This window comes from Nelusetta ayraudi, unplaced genomic scaffold, assembly GCF_046127955.1.
Source record: "Nelusetta ayraudi isolate G7.1 ecotype Tasmania unplaced genomic scaffold, CSIRO-AGI_Nayr_v1 ptg000004l, whole genome shotgun sequence".
In the NCBI taxonomy this organism is placed as follows: domain Eukaryota; kingdom Metazoa; phylum Chordata; class Actinopteri; order Tetraodontiformes; family Monacanthidae; genus Nelusetta; species Nelusetta ayraudi.
The window spans coordinates 11039878-11054686 of record NW_027466054.1 but is presented as its reverse complement, the minus strand read 5'-3'; the positions used below and the strand labels follow the sequence as shown (position 1 = coordinate 11054686).

General features: G+C 45.3%; 1 protein-coding gene across 10 annotated transcripts in view; it reads right to left on the bottom strand.

Annotated features, from left to right (window-relative positions):
- Positions 1-773: 773 nt before the first annotated feature.
- Positions 774-14809, bottom strand: part of LOC142893754 (LIM and calponin homology domains-containing protein 1-like) — a 31023-nt gene continuing 16987 nt past the window's right edge. For 4 of the 10 annotated variants that reach the window (XM_076034633.1, XM_076034625.1, XM_076034668.1 and 1 more), the window contains 18 exons: positions 13116-13493; positions 12328-12621; positions 10850-11197; positions 10567-10605; positions 9786-9915; positions 9131-9282; positions 8437-9043; positions 7266-7820; positions 5761-5857; positions 5654-5679; positions 5291-5404; positions 5032-5124; positions 4740-4926; positions 3941-4040; positions 3392-3451; positions 3131-3239; positions 2911-3013; positions 774-2294 (listed from right to left, as the gene is read on the bottom strand). In XM_076034633.1, the coding sequence (XP_075890748.1) occupies positions 2269-2294; positions 2911-3013; positions 3131-3239; positions 3392-3451; positions 3941-4040; positions 4740-4926; positions 5032-5124; positions 5291-5404; positions 5654-5679; positions 5761-5857; positions 7266-7820; positions 8437-9043; positions 9131-9282; positions 9786-9915; positions 10567-10605; positions 10850-11197; positions 12328-12621; positions 13116-13493 (3418 nt within the window). In that variant the 3' untranslated portion in view covers positions 774-2268. The remainder of the gene's footprint in view (positions 2295-2910; positions 3014-3130; positions 3240-3391; positions 3452-3940; positions 4041-4739; positions 4927-5031; positions 5125-5290; positions 5405-5653; positions 5680-5760; positions 5858-7265; positions 7821-8436; positions 9044-9130; positions 9283-9785; positions 9916-10566; positions 10606-10849; positions 11198-12327; positions 12622-13115; positions 13494-14809) is intronic. The other 6 variants (XM_076034641.1, XM_076034649.1, XM_076034677.1 and 3 more) reach the window with 6 other exon arrangements.

Below are 14809 nucleotides of genomic sequence, written 5' to 3'. Positions count from 1 at the left end.
TTTTCTCTCTGCATTTTGTTTTTGAAGACCGTGAGCTGCCTTGCTTTGCTGTGGATTAAATTTAGGTCGGGAAAATTTATGATGAGGGGAAAAAAAATATGTAGGTCACAAGTAAGAACCACTGCGTTAGCGCCTCATTTCTGTGCCCGCGCCCCAAAACAGCGTCCGGGCGGGGTCGTGCAGAGATTTGAACGCCTGCCGACTTTGCATCGCAGCTCCCGGGAGCGCGCACCGCTGATAAGAAGCACTTAACTGATCGCAGTGATACCGTAAATTACATTTCTGTTGGCGACGTGTTTTTTTAATAGGAGACTGAATATGGTGGTAATACTGGTGTTTCAAATATATGATTATAAAGATAAAGCATATGACGTCATATGACTGGGAGTGCATCTGTTTGATTTGAAACGTTCTTACTGAGTGTGACCCATCGGTGTATGAATGGGTGAATGAGAGGCCTTTGGGGTACCGTGAAGGTGCTGGAAAATCGCTATAGAAGTGCAGTCCATTTACCATTTACTGAGTGTTTTAGGTAGAATTAGTAAAGTTAAGTGTTTTGTTTCTGGTCAGGAGTGCACAAAATCCCAGCCAGAAGAAGCTTTTCATTGCCAAGTGTCAGAAAATAGCAACAAGGGGTGCATGCATTTTGAAAAAAAAAAATATGTGCGCTCAAGCATTCATGTTGATAGTGTCTGTCACAGTGTCAAATTTCATACTAATACAAATTTGAAGTTGCATTTCAATCGAACAGCTCTCAAAAAAAGAAACATAAACACATTTGAAACATTTTTTATTAATAAAGATACACTTGCTATAAAAGACAGCAAACTGAGTGCTCGACCCCTCCGAGTGATAAAAGCAACTGTCGGACGACCGGGTTAGAGGCAAGGACGCAGAGGAGTGAGACATTCAGCTTTAGATTCGGTGGAGGCAATACTTGTGATGTAGGCAGACAGGAAAGATCGGGAGACATCAGGTTGGGGTCGTCACACTGGGAAATAATCAGCAGGTAAGCAGCAATTTATTCTGTCATTGGTTCATCTCAGACAAAGGGATGGAAACACACACGGGGCGACACGGAGAGGGTGATCCTTCAACCTTCTTTTGCTGGTAGGGAACCGTGTGTCATGTCAAAAACACACCTTGCATAATAGCCCGTGTGCGCCACTTCACACAAACACGCGTGCACATAACACATACGCACCCACCCACACACCCACACACCCACACACACACAATGTGCGAAGACCTCCTCCCATCCCAGAGGCCTGTGTGAGTGTTAAATACTCCCTCTCGCACACTGAGCCCTCACATTCATTACATAAGGCACTGATTCAGATGTAGTCAATCTATCCGATAAAGAACAGGGATAAAGAACGGCTAAAACGTCTCGAAGGGGGGGAAAAATATTTAAAATCCAAAGAAGGAGTTAACGTCATAACATGCATTTACATACCTTTAAAAAGTAAATAGGAAGAAGAAGTGTCTAAAGCTGGCAAGATGCCCGGCTAGAAATCTAAAATATTATGTATAATGACAAAGTACAACGTAGGAGAGGAAAGTTAAAGTTCAGTACGCTGGAGAAGATTGAAGTTGCGCTACTCCAACTGAACGACACTTACAATAACTTAGATATGTTTGTCTTTCATGCAAAGTTTGTAAACACAAAATCCAAAATGAACGAGACGGTGTGATGACAAGTAAGGCATTGCAATGGCTGAGCTACTCCAGGTCATCCAACCCAAACAGCCTTACGTCACAATCAGAGGGGGCACGGCATCGGGGGTTGATGGACGGATTCAAATGTGCCGATCGATTTATTGCGATAAAGACGTGTAGCGCTGAGATGAAGCTTGTGTGACACACTGGAAACCTGCGTCTCATTTGTGCAGAATGTGGATGTGCAGAGACCTAACCGCTGTTTGTTTGTCTGTTTGTTTTGTTGAGATTACAAACATGCTACACATAATACAAGAGCTGTATACATGTTTACAGGTAATACAGACACGCACAAAACACACACTCACGCACAACACACACACACACACACACTGGTCTGTATGTGCATGCCATGTTACAGTCAGCAGCATTCATAAAGCTGTTTGTGCAGTTCAGGAAAAAGAACAATAATAATTCCATAGTTCCAAGGAGATTCCCAGAGATTCCCAGAGTAGCCGAGATGCTTCAATCAAGGTCCACACATTTTTCCTTTTTTTGTGTCTATGTCCTCACAATGACAGAGAGGGGTTCCAGTTCAGCAGAAACTCATCATAGCGTGGTGGGCTGACCTCGGCCTGGAGCAAAAAGAAAAGATGTGTGCATGTTAGGAATAGCCATGTATCTGAAATAAACTGTAAAGACCAGTTGGAAATTCTATTCATGGCAAAGGAAGCCTTTGAGGAATATGCAATCCTTGTATGCAATACCTTTGAATGTATTTATACTGTATTAAATATTTTTCAGAACAATTATTATTATAAACATTCATTGGACTGGATTAGTTCTAAAAATGTATTTACTGAGAATATATAATAATGACATGCTTATTTACATGTCAGTATGTAGATAACTGTAAATAATCAACTGTTCAAGATGTAAATATCTTGTTTTTGTTTTCTTACTCTATAAATACTTTATTTCATTTTTTCATTTCTTTTAACTAATATAATTTTCATTCTCATTGCACTATACAGTTGCTGCAATTATGCAAATTTACCTGATTTTGGATTAATTCAGGCATTCTATTCTATTCTATTCTGTTTTCATTGTTTCAATGCAGATATTATATCACATATATCCATGTGTTTTGTTGGTCTTGAAATTAAGACTTTGCTTCCTAAAATGTGCCCGTAGCAGCGGGTCAGTCCTTCACACCCATCTGAGACTTTGCACATGCCCACTCTCACTCACCCCTGGTCGCAATGTAGCACTCGTGGCAGCTCAGATGACCGTTGCGGATGCGCACGTCAGTGCCGGCGGTGGCGTCGCCCATCTGCCGACTGCAGCCTCCGCACTGGCACAAAAGTGGAGAAGGACGGCACGACGTGAGCTCACGAGTAAACACAAACTGCATTTTTTTGTTGCCCTTTAAACCGTCTGAACACTAAGAAGTGAAATGAGACAGAAGTACCTTGAAACACTGCATGTGGAAAAACAGCCCCAGCGTGTCGATGTTCATGGCAGCTCCTTTCCCGAGCGGCTGAGAGCATCCGGAACATAATCTCTTCCCGCTGACACACCTACGTATGTACGCACACGGGGTGGGAGGATCAAAAGGCACTTTAGACTCCAACTTTTTTTCCTTTCAACTCCTCAAACAGAAAGGCCTAATTCACCGACTCACCGCTCGCTCATAAAAAATGTTTTTTTTTTGAGCGAGCGGCGTCCCTACCTGCTCGGAGAGGGCGGCTGCCCCGACGCTTTTCTTGTTACATCTTCGTGAGATTCAGATCTGTGGTTACAAAAAAAAGGCAATTTCGCAATCCAGTTTCTTGAAATGTAGACCACCTGACGTCAAGCGCAACGGGCAAGTATTACGTCAAACGAGTAAAATGTAAAAAAGGAGAAAAAAAACAGGAGAGTAGAAGAGCATTTTCACGAAGGGAGGTTTAAAGGACGAGCTAATGCTCACACTGATGGATGTAGCATACGCAGTTGAAACAAATGGGATGTTAGCATCAAATTCCTGTTTTTGTCTTTGTCATTTCTTTGAATCGTGCTTGCACTTTAAAGAAGTTGTGTATTTTCATATACTAGTATTTGATATTCCCTAATTTGTTTTTCTTCATTTGCTGCCAGAGAGAATTTTATTTATGCTTTGTGTGTCTTGTACTTGGCAGATTTTTTTATTTTAATGACTGACTGAAAGTAATTACTGCGCAATCAACTCTTCAGGAATGCTTGCACGCAGAGAAAAAAACACAGCAAATACCCTGCACACCTCTTAACGATATGTGGCTGGTTGAGCTGAGGGTTGCGATCCAGAGAGGCCGTCTTCAGCAGCTCCTGTTTCTTCACAGGCTGACCGTCGAGGGCCGAATCTGCAAGAGTTCACCACAGCGTGCTTGTTTATCACACAAACCTTGTACGCACACACACACACACGACACGTGTGCAGACAACGAGCCTCCACATGTGTTTTTTTCCCTTTAAAATGTAAATAAGGATATTTTGTGCAATCAACTTGTATATACTCTGTATAGGCTATATTGGCTGAAGCCAAGACTTATTTTTGCCTATCCTATACAGTCTGTAAGATTATATGTATTATATGTAATATACCATAATGGAAAGACCATAAAAGAACAAAAAAACACAACAAAACAAAATATGCTTTACAATATTCTTCTTAATTGTATTACAATTCAATAATTTATCCTTATAATCACAAAATATTTTCCCCTTCAATATTTTCAAATCATCACTGAGTCCATTCCAAAACTTAACTCCCAAAAAAGAAACACTACAGTATGTTTAACATTAATTCTAAGACACTCATATTTTTTTTTTCAATTAAAAAAACTTTACTGATCAGTACAGTACTGATCGGAAGACTTTTATTCTTTATTTATTCTAGTATGTCTAATGTTTTTAAGTATACTGTATCAATGAATTTTAAGACATCAGACTCTGCAAGTGATACGATAAGAAACTTTTAGTTATGTTCTAGTGCCTCTTTTCTGCAATTTAATTACAGGTTAGTACAGTTTGTATATGAGTGTATTTTCAGCCCATCTCACCCTGGAAGAAGTGCAGCTTGGAGGCGTGCTGCTCCGCGCTCTCGGCCGGAATTATCTGGCTATTTTTCAGCGCGTCTGCCTTTCCTCCTGCTGTGCCCGGAGGGCTCACGGCCGTTTGACCGGGCTGCTGGTTGAGGAGGCTGGCGGGAGTGAGCGGAGTGACGGTCTCCTCCAGGATCCTCCTCTCCTAAACCATTCAACGCCGCATGTGAGACACGCTGGCCGCCGCCCAGCAGCCCGATCTCATGTCAGGGTCAGTGTTTGTGTGTGTGTGTGTGTGTGTTGTGCGCACCTCCTCGTTGTGCTTCCGCTCCTCCTCCTCCACTTCTAGCTGAGCTCTCTCCCACTCCTGCTTCAGCTTCTCCTGCTCTTGACGGTATTGCTCCTGCACAGAGGTGTTACGCACGTTTTAACGTCGCATGCACGAAAAACAGACCAAAAAATGCAACAACAACAAAAAAAACACACGTATATAACATTCTCACAATGGCACACACATGTCCTGTGCATCCCTGGGAACCATGCAAATTCACAGCATTGCACCAGTGTACCTGTAGGAGGCGCTCCTGCTCCTGGTGCCAACTCTCCAGGCGCTTACGCTCTTCGTTGGGGTCCCAGACCCAGTGATTAACACGTTTAGCCAAGTTCAACATGGGGGTCTCAATCTAACCAGACCCCATTCCACAGTCACACACACACACACACACACACACACACACACGCACACACACACGCACACACATATACAGACCAAAAGGACAGAAAGAGAGGAAAGGTGAGAGGACAAGTGTGATGACAGCCACTACGGGAGACGAGGGTTCAGGACAGGATCAAATTTAAGGATGAAAGAGAAACAAAGAAAAGAGAAAAAAAAATCAAAGAAAATCACAACGGAGCAGCACGGAGATACTCACAGTCACGCTGCTCTCGTCCAGCGACTCTGTGGACGAGACGGGCCAATCAGTGTTTACAGTACACAAGGGGAAGTGTTTACACTTTGATGGCGGTTTGCCGTTCCTACCTGTGACGGAGGCAGAGAAATCCTGGGTGCTGCTGCTGCTGCTGGCAGCGGTGGGCGAGGCCGGCTGAGCCTTCAGCTCCTCCGAGGAACCGTTGACCTGGAAACCAAACCATCAGCCAAATGAATAAAACAATGAGCCCAAAGAGTCTCTGACGCTATCCTTCTATAAATATGTGCATGTTAAAAATGAATGTGAAACGTTGGGGGAGTGTTTTTTCTTTCTTTAAATTTACAGTCCAAAATGACCCCAAATCTTTCTGATTAAAGTCGCCTTTTCTCTCTGCGTTTGCAGGCGGCGCCGCTTCAGAGACATATGCATTATTTAGAGCGACGACACGGAGAGATTTTTTTGTCACGTGGATTTTTTTTTTTTTAATCACAGTAGCTTTTAAGCTTCAGGTTTCATGTGCAAGCTTCAACTTCCAGGATGTCGCACCAAAGAATGAAACCGTAATACAATAATTTCCCATACTTTGTTGCCTGCAAATTTGAAAAAGAATTCTGTTGAGCACTGACTGAAAGAAAACAACAGTTTGCACCCAATTAGAAGGTCCCAAGAGGAAACAAGTGAATCTTCGTGTTTCTATTGCTTTTCTAATGAAGTGCAAGTTTCAAGATGGCTGACACTTCACGTCTTTGATGTCGTTTGAGAACTTCTCAGTAGTACTGCCTTTGTGTGTGTTGTGCTAATCTCAAGCAGACAGACGTGTGTGTACACTGCGCCGCGCTGCACCGCCCCCCACCCGGATGAATTACTCCATTCTTCACGCTGTCCTTCCTGTTTGTGTTCTCACTCTGCGCCAATAAAAATGAAACAATGAGGCCTGGTGGGGTGGGGATAGTGGTGGAGGTGTTTGTTTTCCACCGTGTCTGTCAAGTGGCCCCGAGGCCCGAGGCAACTGCTGAACTGAAAACTAAAATCACAACATCCTCCTGCTCAGAGCCGCCTGCCTCCGTTTCCCCTCAGCGAGGTTTTAGGGTTCCACCAATCTATGAACGACGGCGCAGCTGATTCTGACTTTCTCGGCTCTCAAAGCTCTTTCCATCTTGATAACCGCTGGGAAAATTTACAAGGCAAGGCATTAGGTTGCTCCCTAAACCCACCTACAATACAGGAGTGGATAAGCATTGGAAATTACATTTACCTATTGTAAAAGATTGCATTGTCCCTGTGCGCTCAGAAAGGCACTTTTATCAAACGCTAGACAAAGTGGGTTGGATATGATGGGACCCTATACATGGAAGAACTGGAGGGTTACATTAACCATTGACAAATGCCTAACAATTTGTTTGCACTGCTCATATTTCATGTCAAAACTCACTGGCAGACCTTTCTTACTTCAAATATGTCCGTCTTTCCCATTGTGTTAAAAGTTTTCGCAAATAACATGCCTGACTGTTTGTGGTTTGCTCAGCTTTGTTAAAAGAAAAAAATAATGTGAGTGGCAAGAAACAAAAAACCGGACTGCATATTATGTGTTTATCGGTCGGTCTGGTCTCGTTACCTGTCCGTTGGTCCGACCCTCCGGCTGAAGAGGCTCCACTCGAGTCTGCGTCAGCTCCGTCACAATGGTGGTGGTGACGACGCGGTTCCGGCCTCCAATCAGGGAGCTGATGGCCGAGCCGGAAAACGTGGGCACGCTCTCCGGGTGGCGGGGCGGCTTCGGCGGCGTGTGTTCCTCTTTCCGTGAAGGAGGAGGAGGAGAAGGTGCTACGTCTTTCAGTGTCTGCTCCTCTGGTTGCGTGGGTGCTTTTTGCTCTTCCATCTGCACCTCCTCCTGCTGAGTTTCAGCTTCCTGGTCCCTCTGCAGAGGTTCGGGCTGCTCCTCTGCTCCTGAAGATGGTCTCTGCTCTTCAGTCTTCGCCGTCTCAGCCTCCTCCTCCTCCAGCTGCTCCGCCTCCTGACCGGCTCTCGTCACCTCTGAGGGAAGGTCTCCCTGCCGGGCCGAGGAGGACGCATCTCTCACGTCTTCCGCCGTGTGCTGAGCGGAGGGAGCCGGAGCAGGAGCAGAAACGGGTACATCCGTCGCCTCTCCGTTGACTCTCATCAAACCGTCCATCTGAGGGAGAAACACAAGTGACGTCACTGAGGGAAGGTTGTATTCCTTCACTGTTGACCTCAACTTCTTTATCTCTGATTCAAACACAAAGATCATATGCACAAACATCATGACACTTGACTTGGTGAGCAGTTACAAAAGCTACAAAAACCCAATCCAAAGTATTTACAATAACTTAGTATAACATGATTGTTTTAACACAAACCAAAATGTATGGGAAAATTGCCACAAAAGAACCACTGACTGACAGAGACTGGAGCAGATTAGAATCAAGATATACAGAGACTTATATGCAGTAATGTTTTTTTTTACTATGTTAAAACACAGTGAACACTTTTTGTATGAAAGGTGCTATATAAATAAAGTTTGATATGATTTGAACTCTAATGAAACATTTTTTTTTGTAGAAAGACAAAAATCTTTAAATCCTCATCAAGACAAATTATTTTGCTTGGGAGAAGCTGGAAGCTGTATTTTCAAAGTTCAAAGTAATTCAAATGAATAATTATTTTCTTCCTGCATAAATATTCAATTGAAGCACTTTCATGCAGTGGATCTGCCCACTGGGTGAAGCTGCCTCTGACGTTTCACTGACGAGGAGACGAGGAGCTCTCACCTTGACGGGCTTGTGTCCGGACTGCGAGGCTCTTGGCTGGCAGTAAGGTTTCGCCGCCAGCAGGGGGAGCGTTCTGCAGGCTCCAGACTGAGGGGAGGGGAGTGTGTGGTGCACAGGCTGAGTGGCGTTGGGCCGAGGTTGTGGCATCTGAGGAGTGTGTTTGCTCAGAGGCTTCAGGTCTCCAGCGACCTGCTGCTGCTGCTGCGGCTGCTGCTGCTGCTGCTGCTGCTGCGGCTGCTGCTGCTCCGCTGTCACGTCTGCAGACTTCTGCTGCGACTCGGGCGCCACGTCGTTGGAGATGGTGACTGGGCTGAGGGTCGGGGAGCTGGTGGACGAGTCAGACATCTGCTGATGCGGAGCTGCCGAGCTCCTCTCTGCCTCCGCTGGTTCTGCGTGGTTCTGCTCTGCCGGTTCCGATTCGTTCGACTCTGGCTTGTGCTCGTCGGCAGGTATCTTGGAGTTTGCGGCGGACCTGGGCACCTTCAGGCTGTCCAGCGTGGCATCGCTGATGGTGAAGCGCAGGGCGTAGCGCTGCAGCACCATGGCGGCCTCCTCTGGAGTGGCTGCACTCCGGTAGGCCACGCAAAGCTCTGCCTCCCGGCGCTCCCTGCGGACGGAACACGAGACAGTTGACAGGAGTCAGAGGCGTTGCTGAGTGCAGCTCGTTCGCCGAACGCTCTGTGTCTGTCCTCACTTGTCCTCCACGATCTCTTTGTAGGTCTTGATGCTTTTTCTCTTGTCTCCTCCCTCCTCCTTCATCCTTTTCTCCATCCTCTTGCGCTCCTCCTCCTTCTTGATCAGCTCCTGCGAGGCGCTGCGACGGCGGTTCTTCCATCGAGTTAAGTCCTGGCAGGGGTTGAAGGGAAAAAAAAACCCAGACAGTAAATTAAAATGTACTTCTTGTCAAATTTAAAAGTCCAGTGTGTAAAATTTGGCTTGATTTATGATTTTTATATTGATAAAAGCTCAACATATTGCCCATAAATACATTAATAAAAGTGTATAATCGTAAAAGTATATGTTAGAAGAATTAGAATGCCTTTATTAATCCCATATTGGGGAAAAGTGCATAATTACAGCAACAATATAGTGCAAAGAGAAGAAAAATATATTAACTAAATAGAAATAAAGAAATAAAATAAGAAAATACATGGAGCAAGTGTCTTGCTCCTAGTAGGCTGCTATCTTGCACCGCCATTTTTTAGGGAAGCCGGCCAGACAGTGCCCTAAATATGAAACGAGCTGTCAGGCGGGCTGTCTTAAAACATTGCGCTTCCTTAAAAGTATTACACACTGGACCTTTAAACGTCTTTTTTTCTTTTTCTTGGAGTTTTACATAAGCCTCTTACGTCTCGCCAGTGGTCCTCGTCCTCCACGAAGCTGTTGTACTGCTCGTGCATGTGCTCGTGTCGGGATTGGCTCATCGGCGGCAAGTATCCCACTTCTTCCTCGCTGATCATGTCGCCCATGCTCGCACTCCTGGGGAGGACAAAGGCAGCTTTATCTCTGCTGGATCGTATTTTATTACGTCACGTGGCAAATGTTTCAACAACAAAAAAAAAAAAGCCAATAAAAATTCCTGATAAAGACGCAGAGGATGTTTTGGGTCTGAAGCAGAAAAATCTGCCTTCTGTTTGAAATGATCCCAGCAAGCATTACAAGTATGAGAAAATCATGACCACTGGAATTGAAAAGAAAACGTGCCATGAATTATGACCAATGTTGAAGCAAAATAAATGCATGACACAGCAAAAGAGGAGCTTCACTACTGGAGGAACGAAACTGTGCAGCATGAATGGAATCCAGCTGATGGGGAAAAAAATAACACATCAGCAAATACTCCATTATTGTCTTCCAAGTTAATGTGGTAATGCTGCGTGTGTTTTCTTTCATCAGCCAGACTGGAATGATGTGAAACTCCCTCCCGAAGTTCCACATTTGCTTTGCTTTGTTGGATTTTACACTGTTGGTTTTACACTTTTCACAGCGAGAGAGCGCAAAGTCTGGTTCGAACTGAACTTCAAGCCCCGAAGCGAACGATGACGGTGAAAAAAATGCACGGTGCTGAATAAACTGCGAGATTGTATTTATCATGCAAGAACTCATCCAACGTCACACCGAAGGACTTACTGGGTCTCCTCAGACATAAAAGCAACCCGGCGGCTCATCCTGAAACAGTGACACAATAAAGTGAACGACAGGAAAAGAGAGGTGAGAACAAACGGGTGGCAGAGTCACACGTCACGCGTGGGTTTGAAAGGGCGACATTTGAAAACAAACAGCATGTCAGGGCTGATCCTCCTGTTCACTGCCGCTCTCAGGCCTCCAGACAAGCTGTGATGGACCGGATGAGGTCTGCCTGAGAGGAGCAGCGGTCAAGACGCATGCACACACGGGGGAGTTCAAGTCTCACATCATGGGAGGCAGATCGTCATCATCCATCCAGAAAGGTGTCTTCCGCGGTTCCACATTCACATTCCTCTGCCTGTCCTCCTCCTCCTCCTCCTCCTCCTCCCCCTCCCCCTCCTCCCCCCCAAGCTTTTCTACCACAGACTCCACTTTGCAAGTCTGGGCAGCAGGGGGTGCTGCAGCTGCAGAGGGGAGTGACGCAGGAGAGGAGAGGGACTTGGGAGGGTTGAGGGTGGTCAGGTCCCTCTGCTTCCCATCCTCCATCTCCTCCTCCTGCTGCTGCTTTCTCAGCCCTGCACTCGGAGGGAGGGAGGGCAGGGGCCGAGGTTCTGCTTGCACGGAAACAACGGCGCTAGAACGCAGTGACAGAGCCAAGATTAGCAGGAAACACAGCTTGGACCAAGACTGGATCACAGGGCGACAGCTGATGTGCTCTTCAGTGCTTTGTGTTCAAACTTTGAACCACGGTGAAGTCTCCTTGTCTTTTATAGGGGATTACAAACTAAATATATGTAAATCTAGTTTATGTTTTATGTTTTATCTGCTAATGTTTTGAGATGTTTATCGTCGTCTCCTGGACAATATGGAGGCTCTTGAATTTGGATGAATTTATTTTTTACAAACCATTGCAATCCCAGCTTGAGTATCAAAGAGCCTTTTTCTCCATTCGCTGAGCATTATATACATCAAATAGTTTGTAATATGTTATTATACCACTAGGTGCCACTACATCTCACAGACCCAGCCTTAAACTTGTAATTTAGTTAGAAACTTTTTATAGGGCAATCATCCCAAAATCTTTACTTTTACTTTGTAATTTGGACTAACAAAGCAGTTTGCATCCCAGACTAGAGATATGAACAATTAATCGAATACCGATTATTATTATTATTATTATTATTACCGATTATTTAAGGGTTAAATAATGTGTTATTTACACATCTTTCATTGTGAAATTTAGGTTCTCAGCTTATCAATTAATCGATCGATGAGGTCAGTCAACAAACGATCAATGAATTAATCGATCATTTGCATCCTTATTCCAGAGACAAAATGAAAAGCGCAGCAGTTGTTTAAACTGTGATTCAGTCATAAAAAAATAAAATAAAAAAAACAACCTCAAGACTCCAGACTAAAACGTGTACCAGCGTACACCCACAACGTGACAAAATCAGACAGAAACTAGAGAGGCAAATCCAAACAAACAACATCCAAACTTCACCGTGTCATTAGCAAAAATAAAACCAGCTCCAAGCTCCAGCTCGCCTGCTGATATTATTATCACACAAGTGCGATCACACTGTTAGTGAACCAAAACAAACCCACAACAGCGTCCATGTGAGTGACGGGGGCCGTCCTGGTTGACGAGCCTCACCGCTGCCAGTGAGTCGTCATCATCATCATCATCATCATCATCATCACGCCTCGTTAGTTTCAACACACGGCGCCAAATGAGTTCCGCCTCCCCCCGTTCGAACGCACCTTCCGCTGGCCGCCTTCTCCGCCACTTTCTGCCTGCTGCTCAGCGGCTTCATGGCGGACACCGGCGACACGGCGTATCTCACCGTGCCGGGCACCGGCAGGAACTGCTTGGCCCCCTGGTTTGCCCTACTGTTATGCGACCCGGTCCGACGAGCCATCATGTCGTCCTTCTCCGGGTCGGGCACCGGCTCGTTTTCGCTTTCCTCGTCACCCGCGACCATGGGCGGGTCGGGGAGCGGGCCGGGGAGCGGGCGACTCGGCTCCATGGGGAGACCAGCCTGCTGTCGGTCCGCTCTGTGACAAAAAACCTCCGCAGGTCAGGAAACTCGCCGGGTGGGAGGTGGGAGGGGTGGTAGGGGCAGTGTGCGAAATAAAGGGGGGTTCCAGGGGTTCGACCCCCCGCATCCACCCCAGATTAACCCATGACAGCCAAAAAGCAAAATTTAATCTGGTCTCATATTTTATATATATCAACAATCTTTTTCTCTTTTTTTTTTTTCTATTTCATTTAATTATTCATTTCTTATTATTTTACTGTGTGCAGCTTTTATCTGTTTATTATTCATCGCTTGTGTGTGTTGTTACGTAGACTGTCATGGCCTGCATCCATGAAATATTTCAAGTCCTCTTGCATTTCAAGGAAATTCAAGGAGTATTATTGAGTACCAATCAGGAGGATGGGGACCCCCACCAAACATTGACAGGTGTTTCGCACACCGGTGTGGGAAGGATGTAAACCACGCCAAGCTTGTTAGTTCCTCCTCATTCTGTTAGAAATCTCGGCCCACCTGACGTTCAGGACTTTGCTCTGCTCCACCTGCACCTCCCTTTTGCTTGTTGGAGCAGCGTCAGCGACGACTTCCCCTCTCGTGCAGCGCTGGGAGGCAGGCAGAGGCAGGAAACGGTTGACGGCGGCGGCGGTAGCGCTTTGTTTATGGAAAACTCCCGTCCTGCGTGCCATCATGTCATCCTTCTGAAGATCTGGCACCTTCTCATCCTCTTCTTCTTCGTCATCATCCTCCTCCTGCGCTCTCTGCTCATACTGCGCCAGACGCGCATCCACCTCGGCAGGTGTGACTGGGGTTTTCGAGGCCCAGGAGGGGAGGGAGATGTCGGGGCCGAGGTCGGGGCCGAGGTCGGGGGCGAGGTCGGTTCCGTCGACCTGGCTGTGAGAGCATCAGATCACTGCTCAAACTGCAGCATAAACATCAAACTAAAGCCTCCTGAACTGCCGATTGACCAGGCACGTAAATGCAGGAGCAGATAAACAGTGTAATTAGGCAGGGCCGGCTGAGGAAAACGACATGCAAAAAGAATGCAAATTTCCACAGAAGGCCTTGTCATGACTTTTTGCGCTGAGGTAAATGCTGCAACCAACAGAGACACGAACAGTGCAATGTCAGTGCTTTTTTAAATTGAGAAATAAATCTCAATGGTTAAGTTTCGGTGGTTTCGCAGCAAACAGCTGCACAACATTTGATATAATTTTGCTGAGATACAATCAGTCCTCATGTAATATTTATAGTCAGGGAATATTCATTTTGATTCATTGTAGTCAAGAAAGAACATTTTTACTTTTAAAAAGCCCAAAAAAAGAGAAAAAGAGAAAACCAAAATTGTGAGATTTAGACAGACTTTTAAGATTTTTTAAATAAAATAAATAAAACCTGTTTGTCTTCAAGCCTGATAAAGATGTTTATGCCTGATACTGTTAAAGGTAGTTCAAAATGATACGTCACAATATAATTTTTGCATTACATTTGATCAATTTATAATCTGCAGTGGCAAAAACGTTTCACTATCTCCAAGTGAAACTACAGGAACACTGTCTCTCATGAGGTACTGACAGATTTTACTGCACCCAATGAAGCCTGGAGTGTGGAGGATGACTCAGCTGTGCAATCTAAATCGGGCTGCACAATATAGCAAAAAAAAAAGTGAATCACAAAAACACCATTAGAGCCATCGCAGTAAAATATTTGGCAAATAGGATGGAGTCTGGATGTCATATCAGCTGTTGAGTGATAAGCGATTTCTCTGCTGTTTCTGTGGAAATAATGATTCCCTTTTTCTGTCTGAATGGTCAGCTCACTCTCTGGGTCTACACTAGCAGCAAGTCAGAGGCAGAAAGGCAACAGCACTGTTTTATCAAGTGTTTTTGGATTTCCAACAAGTCATACGTGCAGCCCTTCCTGGAAACTAGACTTTATCAAAATGCCTTCAATTGCATCCTTCGAAGCAGGCCATGATACACATAACTAGCCAGCTAGCTAACTAGCTGGCAAGCCAATTCATTTAAAAAGCCACTGGCAGCAGCAGCAGCAGCAGCAGCAGCAGGTACATGCATGTATGTGTAAGCTCCTGTGTGCCTACCCAATGCTTCCAATTTAAACTACAGGCAACCAGTGAAATGCAGGAGCAAACAGACAACTTCTTCAAAATAGAATTAAAATCGGGCAGGATTGGCGAGCAACTGAAGGGG